Source organism: Fulmarus glacialis, unplaced genomic scaffold, assembly GCF_000690835.1.
Source record: "Fulmarus glacialis isolate BGI_N327 unplaced genomic scaffold, ASM69083v1 scaffold18049, whole genome shotgun sequence".
Lineage (NCBI taxonomy): Eukaryota > Metazoa > Chordata > Aves > Procellariiformes > Procellariidae > Fulmarus > Fulmarus glacialis.
Genome location: NW_009234067.1, coordinates 4,926 through 16,381, shown reverse-complemented (window position 1 = coordinate 16,381; position 11,456 = coordinate 4,926). Strand labels below are relative to the sequence as shown.

General features: G+C 47.6%; 1 protein-coding gene across 1 annotated transcript in view; it reads left to right on the top strand.

Annotated features, from left to right (window-relative positions):
* Nucleotides 1-970: 970 nt before the first annotated feature.
* Nucleotides 971-11,456, top strand: part of LOC104082424 (kalirin-like) — a gene marked incomplete at its 5' end in the record, with an annotated part of 14,410 nt that continues 3,924 nt past the window's right edge. The window contains 8 exons of the mRNA XM_009585546.1: nt 971-1,064; nt 2,533-2,560; nt 3,024-3,195; nt 5,329-5,450; nt 6,972-7,103; nt 8,861-9,025; nt 9,931-10,009; nt 11,191-11,391. Of these exons, the coding sequence (XP_009583841.1) occupies nt 971-1,064; nt 2,533-2,560; nt 3,024-3,195; nt 5,329-5,450; nt 6,972-7,103; nt 8,861-9,025; nt 9,931-10,009; nt 11,191-11,391 (993 nt within the window). The remainder of the gene's footprint in view (nt 1,065-2,532; nt 2,561-3,023; nt 3,196-5,328; nt 5,451-6,971; nt 7,104-8,860; nt 9,026-9,930; nt 10,010-11,190; nt 11,392-11,456) is intronic.

Genomic DNA, 11,456 nt, shown 5'->3' with positions numbered 1-11,456 from the left:
AGATATATCCATTACATTTATCGTTGTAGCTGCATCTTCTAATGAATCCTTTAGAGTTATAAAATTAATATAAAGTGTTATGAGTGTTTCTTTCTCCTGATCTCTAATCCTAAAAGGATGGAAATCAGTGAATCATAAGGGAATTTAGTGCATGCTGCAGGGAAGGAAGGGGAGAGCTTTGGAGGATAGATGTGTATTCCAGCTAAGCCAAAAACTACAGAAATGAAGATGTATGTGCAAATGAGCTGATGCCTGGGGTTACTAAGCTGATAAGTAGATGGTCTCAATGAGTGAAAAGCGGCAAGCGATGATTGTCCATGAATAGCTTTTTCTTCCTTTGCTGTGTCGTGTGAGTGACACAATCATGAAGATCCATTTCTCCTTTTCCATGTGCACAGGTGGGAGAGAAGATGTTCTTCTTCATCCAATGCCCTCTTACGCCCCAATTTCTTCCTGCCCCTGGGATCCAGGGGGCCTTATGTGGGTCCTGGTTACTGCGGAGGAGCAATTGCTGTCTCTGAGCCCCTCACCCTCTCAGAGGCTCCAGGGGTGGCTGGCCAGAGGTCCACATCCTGGTGTCGGTGCCCAGCTGCACCTTTCAGATGGGACTTTGCACTTCGCAAGTGAAACCAGGGCCAGGAGGTGCAGCCAGGAAGAGGAAGACCCAACGTGGGACGCAAAGAGCCTGGCTGGCTCCCTCACCCACTCAGGCTCTTGCCTGACAAGCCAAGCCATGCCATCCCATCGCAGGGGTGGGACGCTCTCCTGCTTCCTCCCCACTGCAGAGGTGCCCCCCAACATGGCTTTAAAAAAAAAGAATCCCTAATTATAATAATAGTGCTCAGAGAGTCCTCTCCAGGGATGTAGGCAGAGGTTGGCTCCTTCCAGGATGCTGGGAATTAAACATTTGAAATCTCAGCGTTCTTGGGAGCATGTGAGAATCCAAACCATCACGTTTTTGCCCACCCAGGTACAGACCTTTGGAACTGACTGGCTACGTGGTACGAACTGAAACTGGCTTTGCCCACAAGCAGCAGCCCCTACTCGTTTCTGGAGTGCGGAGTGTAAAGCACCGGCATTGACTGGTTGTTTCAGCCAGTACCATGAACGCTGTGTTCTCTGTAGATGTGTCTGAAGGATCAAATTCTGCCTATTGCTAGGAAAAGGATAGTCTCAGTCTCAGAGGGCGAGGAGTTTGTTTCTATGGGGAAAAAATGGATCTTTGTGAGTGGTGAGTCCATGTTGTGCCTGGTTCATTCAGCCTTTCTGGTGGTGATGGGAGAAAACAGACCCTGAGGTCTCAGTGCTGGTACCAGAGGTTTCCTGGGGCTATGAAGAGGGCTATGAAACCAAAATGAACCCGAATACGCCCAAGTGCCTCCTTGAATGGCATCCTGAGCCATACACCTTGGAAAACTATTTATAAAGCCAAAATATAAATATAAATCTTGAAAATGTATCTACGTTATTTTGAAGGGTTATTGCTTCTGCTTCATGGCCTGGTTTCTGAGCCTCTGCAAAAACTCCCATCATCTTTGGCAGACCACAAATTAGGTCACTGCTTCACTGGCATCTTCCAAAATAGCTCTGAAATAGATAGTAACAAATATACTTAAGGCGAGATAAACCACACTGGTGTTTATGGTGTTTGATATCAAATCATTAGTTTGAATTTGGATAACAAGGTTTTATGAGATTATTAAAACAGTTAATGAGGCTAAAACCTCTATACTATTGTACACCATTCTGTAGTTAGGGTTGATACCTCGTGTGAGAACTTACTGGCGTTGTCTTTGCGCTATTCTCACCATTGCTTCCAGGGTTTACATGAGGCAATTGGCATATATAGGCCACAGCGAGACAGTAGCTTTTCAAGTCTTTGCTAACTTGATCAATTAACTAATTAGATAAAATAACTCTCAGTTACCCAAACCTAGGTTCAAGTTGGAAAGTTTCCAGCAGTCCAATGAAATGAAACTTCACTCATTGTGATAGACCATGAGTTGTTGCAGGACTGATACTTGTCAGTAGGCAAAAAGAAGCCAGTATTTCTATTTTAGTGCTTTACCTTTTTTCCCTGAAGCTGAGCAGAAGTTAAAAGACGTCTCCCTGAAGCTGGTTAGTGGCCAGACTCCAGGGCATGGTGATTGCAGGGGCTGTGTGACGTGGGTCTGGAGCCGGGCACAGGGGGGCACAAACCACCTCTGGGAAGAAGAGTTAATGGCTTAAGCGTTATCACCCAAGCAAAGAGAAAGCATGTCCACCCTCCTCAGCCTTGGTGTTGTGCCTGTTACCTGTGATGCTTTATCAGAGTTCAAGAAGCCATAGCTTCCATTTACCTTCCCAGTTGTGCATGGGCTTGTTCAGTTCTCACTAGAGGTTGCTGCATCTGCCGGTTGTTAGAGGTTGTTTGTAGCCACAGGTCAGTGCTTCTGCGGTTCCGGTCAGGTTCACCACGGTACCTTGTGAAACCAGGCACCTCTTTGTTACTGTCCAGAAAAATAAATGGTTTTATTTCTTTGTATTTTTCAGATAATCAACCCCAATTTCATTCAAGAAGGTGAGTTAAGGACAGCTGTGCACTGACTGGCACGGAGGGGCAAGTCAGCAGCTGTGATTTACTCCGGTGCAACAGCATGCTCTGCACCCATCAGCGTTTACAGCAAAGGCAGCTCTCTGCTCAGTCCCCAGGGAAAGCGGTCCTTCTGCTGGCTGCTCGGCTCAGACAGCCCAGGGCCGCAGGCGAGGCTGAACCCCCCAAACCTGCCTTCACAAAGTCTTGCCCTCCTGCCAGAGCACAGGGCTGGGGGGCGGACAGTCCCCCCTACCTCCTTTGCTAAGCTGTCAACAGCTGGCACTTAGTGAAGGGGGAGTTTTGGTAACATAATCCCAGGACCCCCAGCTGTTTGGGACCCAGATCCCATAGGGGGTCCTATAATGTATTCTCTAGACTTGCATGGGGAACATCCTCGCCTGTAGATTAAAAGAAGGTGTCATGTTTGTGTCCCTATGTTTTTTTCCAGTGGCTCCAGAGTTTCTTGTGCCATTAGTGGACATCACCTGCCTGCTCGGCGACACAGTGATGCTGCAGTGCAAAGTCTGTGGACGGCCAAAACCAACAATAACCTGGAAAGGACCAGATCAAAACATTCTTGACAATGACAACAGCACGGCCACTTACACGGTGTCATCTTGGTAAGGTCCTGCTTTTCGATCCCAGCATAACTGGTCGTGTTGCCCTCAAATATGGCACCAGCCAGGCTACAAGGCTCATTAGAAACGCAATTAATCAAGTCTGGCATGGTGTATTGGCACATAGCTGCACCACACGCTGGCTAGAAAGGGTCAAACTTTGGGGCTTGGGTAGCTCTATAGTTTCCCACAGAAACTATATCCACAGAGTGTGTTGCTGGCAGTCATGAGCTTGCTCTGGTTGTGCTGTGCCCCAGGCGGCCATGACCTCCTGAGCCAGCTGCAAGCCAGAAGCAATTAATGTTTCCAACATATTAGTTCGGCTAATATTGCCTCCATGTTCTTTGCTTGAGTTTGATGCCATGCTCACCTTCGGTAGGAACAGGAGTCGAGCAGAGCAAGCTCTCACCGGCTTGCGATACCCCTATCATTGGGCGTTTTCTCATCTCATGGCCAGAGGTGGTAACTCCTGCAGTCTTCCTGAGCCCTTCCTCAGCTGTTCCTAAAAGAGCCTACATGTGCTCCTGGGAAGGCTACATCTGGCTGTGCTTGGACAGAAAGATGCTTGTCATGATGTTCCCAGCTCGGCTTGGGGGGAGGAAAACCATCTTTACAACAAGCACTGGGAAGATCCAAAAAGATCTGGAGTTGAACCCAGGTCAGGTTACAGCCTGCTGCTGGATGCTCGTCCGCAGCTTATGTAAGCGATTTGGGCCAAACCGCGGTGGAAATCTCCGGGAGGCAATCTTTCATGCGAACTTTTCAGCACTTCTGGCTCAGGCTGAGATGAATCCAGGGAGTGAAAAATGAACACTAAGAGAGAAGGGATTTGACATGGTCAATAAAAATATCACATCTGATCAAGAGATTCCTTCAGAGACTATTGGCTTGTGCGGCCGCTCCAGAGCACCCAAAATTGTCTTTTTAGCCGTTAGTAGATCACTAATGCCTTATCTCAGGCTTCTGGCTGGGGTTGGGATGGGGGGATATTTCTGTGCAGGGTTCTGTTTCCCATCACAGACTTTCGCCTGTGCATTGGCTCCATGTGCACTATCAGCACTTGTATTGTCTTGTTACTCGTATTTGTTTTTCAGTGAAGACACTGTCTGCCAAGGAGAGGCCCAGCAGATCAGTGGCTGTCTTACAAATCTTGCTGGCATGAGTGTCCGGATTGTGGGGGAAGGGGATATTGTTTTAAACCAGCATAGTCAGACCAGCAAAAGCCGCAGCGTCCAGGCAGTTATACCGGCAACCATGTCCTTCTGCAATTTCCAATAGATTACGCATTCAAGAATTAGTCTACTTTTGCCATCGAGGGAATTTATTGTTGGCTCTAAGCTGGGTCTCCAGTACAGCTAAAGCAGTTACACAAGCAAAATCCTTTAATTCAGGCCAACTCCCTTAAATTGCATATTGAAGACTCCAATGTGCAAACTGAAGTGACTATGTACAGACCTGCTATATATTCACTAGACTCCGTAGAGCTGTTTATTTGCTCAAATTGGCCCAAAGATTGAGCATTTCTCATGACCTCAGCGCTGATGTTCTTTATCCATAGCTGTTGTGAGATGTCCAGCCTTCTGACCGGGGGCCTGGCAGCCTCATTAGATCAACGGCACATGCTCCAGGGGTCTGAAGTTTCCCAGAAATGTCAGGCTCCCCGCGCGGTGTGACTGCCTTCTGCATCTGCGGGAAGCCCAATTTGTCCAGCGTGTGTTGGACTTAACTGCAGAGGCACAGCAGCTCAGCATCCCCCGAGATAGGAAAGATGTGCCTGGGGAAATCTTTCCGGATATATGGAGTCTAAGCATCCAGCTCTGGACAGGCACAGCAAATGTTCAGCTCCTGGACTTTGCTTGCTCCTTGAGTGATCCTTCCCCATCTCCTCCGAGGCCACAGCAGACGAGTAGGTTTGCCTGGCAGGCAATTTGGAGCACTCAGCTAGAAGGTTTCATTAATGGCCTAATCCTGACATATGGAGGTATTTGGGTACCAGATTGCTGGAGGGATGTTCCTTCAAATGAGTTAACAAGATTTGTGTGCACGTGTGTTTGTAATGAGACAGGACAGGAACCGGTATAAAAAGCATTAGCAAGTGAAGCAGCGTTTTATATTTGGGGCTTCCTGCATCCACAGTGACTCCGGGGAGCTCACCTTGAAGATCTGCAACCTGATGCCTCAGGACAGCGGCATTTACACCTGTGTGGCAACCAATGAACACGGAACCGCATCAACCTCTGCAACCATCAAAGTTCAAGGTAGCGCATCTGACCTTAACACCCAGGATTTTTCCTTTACGGGGTCCCTTCGTGGGGGCTGGGAGCACACAGGAATAGCCGGTGCAAAGACAGCCGGACGTGGAGCTGTGCCAGGTGAATTGAGATGTTAAAATCATACAACCATTCCTCAGCCAAGACTCCCACTGATGGCTGAAGGCATCGCAGACTCTTTGCACTTGATTAAATCGTCTGAACATAAGCATCACATCTGGGAAATGAAAATGCGTTGGCAGTGGTTCAGCTCCTGCCTCCTGCTCGAAGCGCTGCTTCCCAGGGGCTCGGCAAGGTCAGCCGGGGGAAGGTGAGCTCCCTCGGGCTGCCGAGCCCCCGGGGGGATGATGCCCTGGCTGCACACAGGGAGCTCTGTGCTTTAGAGCCTGCCTGGAGTGGGGGGACCTGGGACACAGTGACACCAATTTTCAGCCTCTCCTTCTCTGTGGGGGACGGAGGCAGTGAGAGTAAGGCTTGGCCTGGGTGAACTCTTCGGCAGGGACTCAACTCAGAGACACGTCTCTGAGCCTGAATTCTCAGCGCTCTAATTAGTGACCCATCTAATTGTAAAGAATATAAAATGATGAGTTGATGCTCATGATCTCCAGCTCTGGGAAGGGATCTGTTAGCATGAGAGATGAGGGGTGCCTGCTGCGTTGAAGGGGATGGCACAGAGACGAATGTCTAACTGGTGACTTACAGATGCAGGAGTGTCACAAGCATTTAGAAGTCAATTTGTTTGGTCTCACAAACTGCTCTAGAGGTATAATTTCCCCAATTTATCCAAACAAATTGGTGGCTGCACTAACTACTCCTGCGCTGAAGGGAGCCCTGAGCAAAACACAGAAGAATTACTGGTCATTTGTCAGTCTGCTGCCAGACATACCAAGCACCATACACCCAGAAGCACTCCGAGTGGCTTTCTTGTGTCATTTTTGGACACTTCAAGGTGACTCCCCACCTCCAGAACCTCACCCGCTGCTTGGTGAAGTCCACGAGAATATTCGTTTTCCTCATTTCCATGGGCTTTGCATCAGGTCTTGAGCTGGAGCAAAAATTAGCAGCAGAAGGTGGCAGGTAAAGAGGCTCTGCCTTTACAGCAGCTGAGCTCAGACAGATCCTCTGCACCCACGGGGCGATTCTCCCGCATGGTCTCGCAGGGAGCTCCCTGGGACGTTGCAGTCCAGTTGACCACCATCTGTGAACAAGAAGATATTCCCCCTGCCCTGTAGTACTGTGAGACATGTCAAGGCAGCTGGGCTTGCAAACAGCACAGTCCTCTCCAGCTGCTAGTATGGAGGTCTCAGACCCATGGAGGTAGGTGAATAGGACCATGACGTTGCCTTTCCTCTGGTTGTGCTGGTAACCCAGTGTAAACCAGAATGCTCCCTCTGCAAGGCGCAGCTGCCTCGTAGTGACCTGAGGTACCTGGTACACCTGATCTTCAGAATAAAGCACTAGCGCTTGTTGACGTGATGCTGGACTTGGTGCTTGTTTTCTCTTCCCAAGGTGTCCCAGCTGCCCCAAATCGCCCCATTGCTCAGGAGAGAAGCTGCACCTCTGTGATCCTACGCTGGCTACCCCCATCCAGTACAGGCAATTGCACCATTTCAGGCTACACTGTGGAGTACAGAGAAGAAGGTAAGTGGTTTGAGCTGTGCTTGCTGGCTAGGAGAATGAGAACAAAGTAAGCCTCCTTTATGGCACAACAGGTCCCAAAAGCATCCTAGCCATCACTGGGGTGTCACTAGCTGTTGCTCACAGATCCCAAAGTCTAAGGTCAAAAGAAGCCCTTCTATCATCCAATCCAACTTCTCACATATTACAGACCTTTCTGTTTCCTCCAGTCACTTATGGCAAGTAAAGTGTGCTAAGCTAAAACATATCCACCACTAAGGCATCCTTTCATCGTTTGCATTCTGCCACCATGGTATTCATCCTTTCTGGTGGATGTTTCCTAAGAATGAAAAAACAAAGCAGCCTCATTATTTTTTTGATCTGGATAGAGTTGCAGATCCCTGCATACTTTTCAAATTCAGCTCTGAAATCTGTTTGTTCTTAAATCCAACCATTCTTTTCCCCTGAAGAATTAAATAGATATTAAACGCACTGTTCTCCCAATAGGCATGTGCTCTTGAAAAGGGCATTTGAAATGATTCACATCCCTTTTTGCGTTCTTCCTGCTAAGGTGTGAGGGTCCCTGGGCAGTAAATCTTGCCTTAGGTATGTGGCCTCTGTTTTTATCCCTTCATCCTTCAAAAAATCCTACCTCATGTTAGTAAATGTGCAAACTTAATCACTCCATCATATTAATACCTTCTCTTAGCAAATACTCTGCCTTGACCCTCACTGTGCCATCAGTGTGACTTGCATTTTTGTGAAAGAATAAAAGCTCTTCTATTAACAACAGCCCCCAAAACAAACATCAAAAAAGCAGCAGTGTTTTCAGTTTTCAGTATTCCTCCCACTCCAAAGGAATCACTGACTCTTCCCTGTAAAACCAACCTTGACCTTGTGAGAGCTGGCAATCAGAATTTGCCCACAGCGCACACAAAATATATGGTTAATGGTAAATAATGTAAAGGTAAAGAGCCCTGAACTTACTAAAATAAGATAAAATTTTATATATTCTTGAAAGAAATCATAGGCTGTGACAGGACTCAGTGTCCCAGGGGTCCTTTTCTGTTCTGTGACCCTGTGCAGATGAATAAAGTATTGCCACAGGTTAGGCAATGGTTGGGTTTGTTTCTGTTAGGAGCAGAAACACATGACAGAGTCACACGTTTCTTTGCTGCAATCCTGCTCATCTGCAAAAAGCCCATACTAAGCCTCAGAAAGCTGCTTCTCCTCCTGCAGCTCCGGGTTTCACTGTAGCCACCATGTCTTCTGAAAGACTTCATCTGCAAAAGCACTTTAATTGCACTGACGTCCTGTCTCATCTTCACCTGGGACTCCCTTGTCCATCTATTTTTTTGCAGTATTTCTGCTACCGATCCTCTCACAGCAGAGCTGTCATCAGATCAGCTCTCCATTCCTGTCTTATCACGCTGCCCTGAGACATCACAGGCTGTAGTATACAGCCACAGCTAGACTGCTGGACTGCTAGACTGCTTGTCCCTGGGCTGCAGTTTTTCCATCGCTATCAGTCAAGTCAGGGGCATTTCCTTCTTCCCTCATTTAGCCAGACTGGAAGGTGGCTGCAACACAAAATAGCTTCCTATGGTCCAGTTCTGGTTTAACAGCAATACCTCAGCCTGTCGTAACATTGCCTTTTAAACACCTTGTGGATTTTAACCTCCCAGGGTACTGCACGAGTTGGGCAGAGAAAGCCTCTGCTCTGAATTCACGCATTGAGACTGTTTCCTTCAGCTCTCCTCCTCTCCCTCTGTAAAACGCAGGCTCACAAGTCTGGCAGCAGTCGGTAGCCTCAACTTTGGACACGTACCTCGCCATTGAGGACCTGGCCCCAGGCTGCCAGTATCAGTTTCGAGTGAGTGCCAGCAATCCCTGGGGGATCAGCTTGCCCAGCGACCCATCCGAATTCGTAAGGCTCCCGGAGTACGGTGAGTGGGGCACGGCGAGGAGGGGCTGATGTGTGCAGGTGTCCACCTGTGCAGTCAGTATGGTGCTTTGATGCGTCCCAATAAAAACACTGATCCTGGAGCTGGTAGGAATACAAGAGAAAGCCTGGGAGATGCTCACAGCCAGCTCCTGCCACTAGAAAGTCTTTGCATGTCTGCTCCTCCAGCAGGGCTCACAGCCTCCCTCTGTCACAGAAGCTATTGCCGTTTCCTAGCAGGTGCCAGCTTTCTATCCGAAAACCATTTTTTGTCTTCATCTCTGGGCAACAGGCTCCACATCCTGCCCCGCGTGTCCCCTGCCTTTCCACAATGGCGGTAGCACCAGGGGCTTCTGCTGGGCAGCCCAGCCGGGGTCTGCAAGTCAGCTTGCAAAACGTACCACCCCGAGCAACGCAGCCGGCATAGGCAGGCTGCAATGGAGGCGAGCCCCTAGCGTGCGGGGCCTCGGAAATTTGGGGTACAGCTCACTCACGACAGTTCTGTGAGCAGAGACCACATTTCCCCATGTTTTAGCAGCTCCAGTGGATAACTAGGTCTGTGACTGGCTTGAATAGCCTGTGCTGGATGAAACGAGAGCTCACATGGCGTAGCTGTACCTCCCAGTTACACACAGACATGCCCTTAGACTGTCCGTACAGCCCTTTTCAGCCCAAAATTGCAAGGACAGATTTGAATCCACCTTATCCACGCCTTCCTCTGGGGAGCTCTGGCTTTTAGTGGTGCGACATGTTGGAGCTGTGCCTGAGCAGTTTGAAACTGGACTCCTAGTGGTAATATTTGCTGTTTTAAGTAATATGGTCTCCCATAATTTTAAAATATGCTGTTTATAGTCCACAGGAAACTGTCTTTAATTTTATGCTTTCTTGAATGTCCTTTGTTCTCCCAAGACTCTGCTGCTGATGGTGCCACTATTTCGTGGAAGGAAAACTTTGACCTCGCTTATGCAGAGCTGCATGAGATTGGGAGGTAATATTAACCCCACTTATCACTGCAATAAAAACACCAAAACAATGGCTTGAAGCTTTTTCCTTGGAGGAAAGCTTAGGGTGCTTTTTGTAGTTAGCTTGAAAACTGCTGCTCCTTGCAAAAGCACGTTAAGTACTGATTAAAATGTGGACTGGCTAAAATATGGACTAAATGCTGTTTTTCAAGATCAGTTGTGATTTGAGGATTGCAACCTGGCAAACTGTGAACAATTAGGCAGCCAAATCTCTGAGAGCCACTGCTAGCTCTCGCTGGTATCTCCTCTGACATCTCTGATTTGATGTGAGCTTTTGAAGTCATGACAATTTGCTGGTTCTGGATAAGCTTAACCTCAAAGACTGAGTTTGCTGAAGCACGTGAGGCATGTGACTGACATAAATCACATGCCGAAGCGCTTTACTGATTGGGACGGTCAGTTGAACAGGAGCCTAAATAGGAGCTGCATACGTTGTCAGCCCTCGGTGCTCTGCGCAGACAACAGATAAGGGGCATGCAAGCAATTCAGGTTAATGCAGTTAGTTCTTCAGCTCAGAGATCAGAGGCGAGTAATTCTGGGGCTAAAAGGACAGGAGTCTCTCTGGTTCTGTAGAAAGAAGTGTGATGTATTAGAGGCCAAGTTCAGCACACAGTTTCACTTAGTAGTTTTACTTTCAGGAATGGTACCAGCCACTAGTCTGTATGAGTTTCCTAAATGCTTTCCTGCCAGCTTTTTTTCTTAATTTCTGGCTGTGTGCCTGAAATAGTGAGACAAAATGATAGATTAGTGATTATTTAACAAGGCTTTTCTTTTAGTTGTCTGAGAAAGTTTGGGCTTTTTATTAAAGCAGCTGGAGAAGGGAGACCCACAGCTAAAAAGAGATAGAACCCGTAAAAGTGGCAGCAAATTGAACCCAGGGGAGATTGTTAGAGGACATCAGTACGGCTGCACAAAGCAAAGCGACACCGTTTTCTCTCAGTGTTTGCTAATGCCCAAAGAATCTCTACACCCTGGGTAAGAGACAGAGGCTTTTTGTTGGAACAACTAGTTAAATCTGATTCCTTGTGAAATATTAATGTGCTGAATCAAATAACACTTTGAAAATCAGTCTGTTATTGCACTGAAAACTAGACATGATTTATTCATGAGGCCCCTTCATTATTCTGGTGGGTTTTTTTTATTTCAGGGGTCGATTCTCCATAGTAAAGAAATGTGTTCACAAAGCCACCCGGAAAGACGTTGCTGTAAAATTCATTAGTAAAAAAATGAAAAAGAAAGAGCAGGCAGCACACGAAGCAGCTTTGTTACAGCACTTACAGCATCCTCAGTACATCACTATCCACGATACCTATGAATCTCCTACTTCTTACATCTTAGTTTTGGAACTGTAAGTACATGGAGCTTGAATTCAAGTGTCTGGGTAGGAATCACAGCCCTATTAAAGCCAAGGAT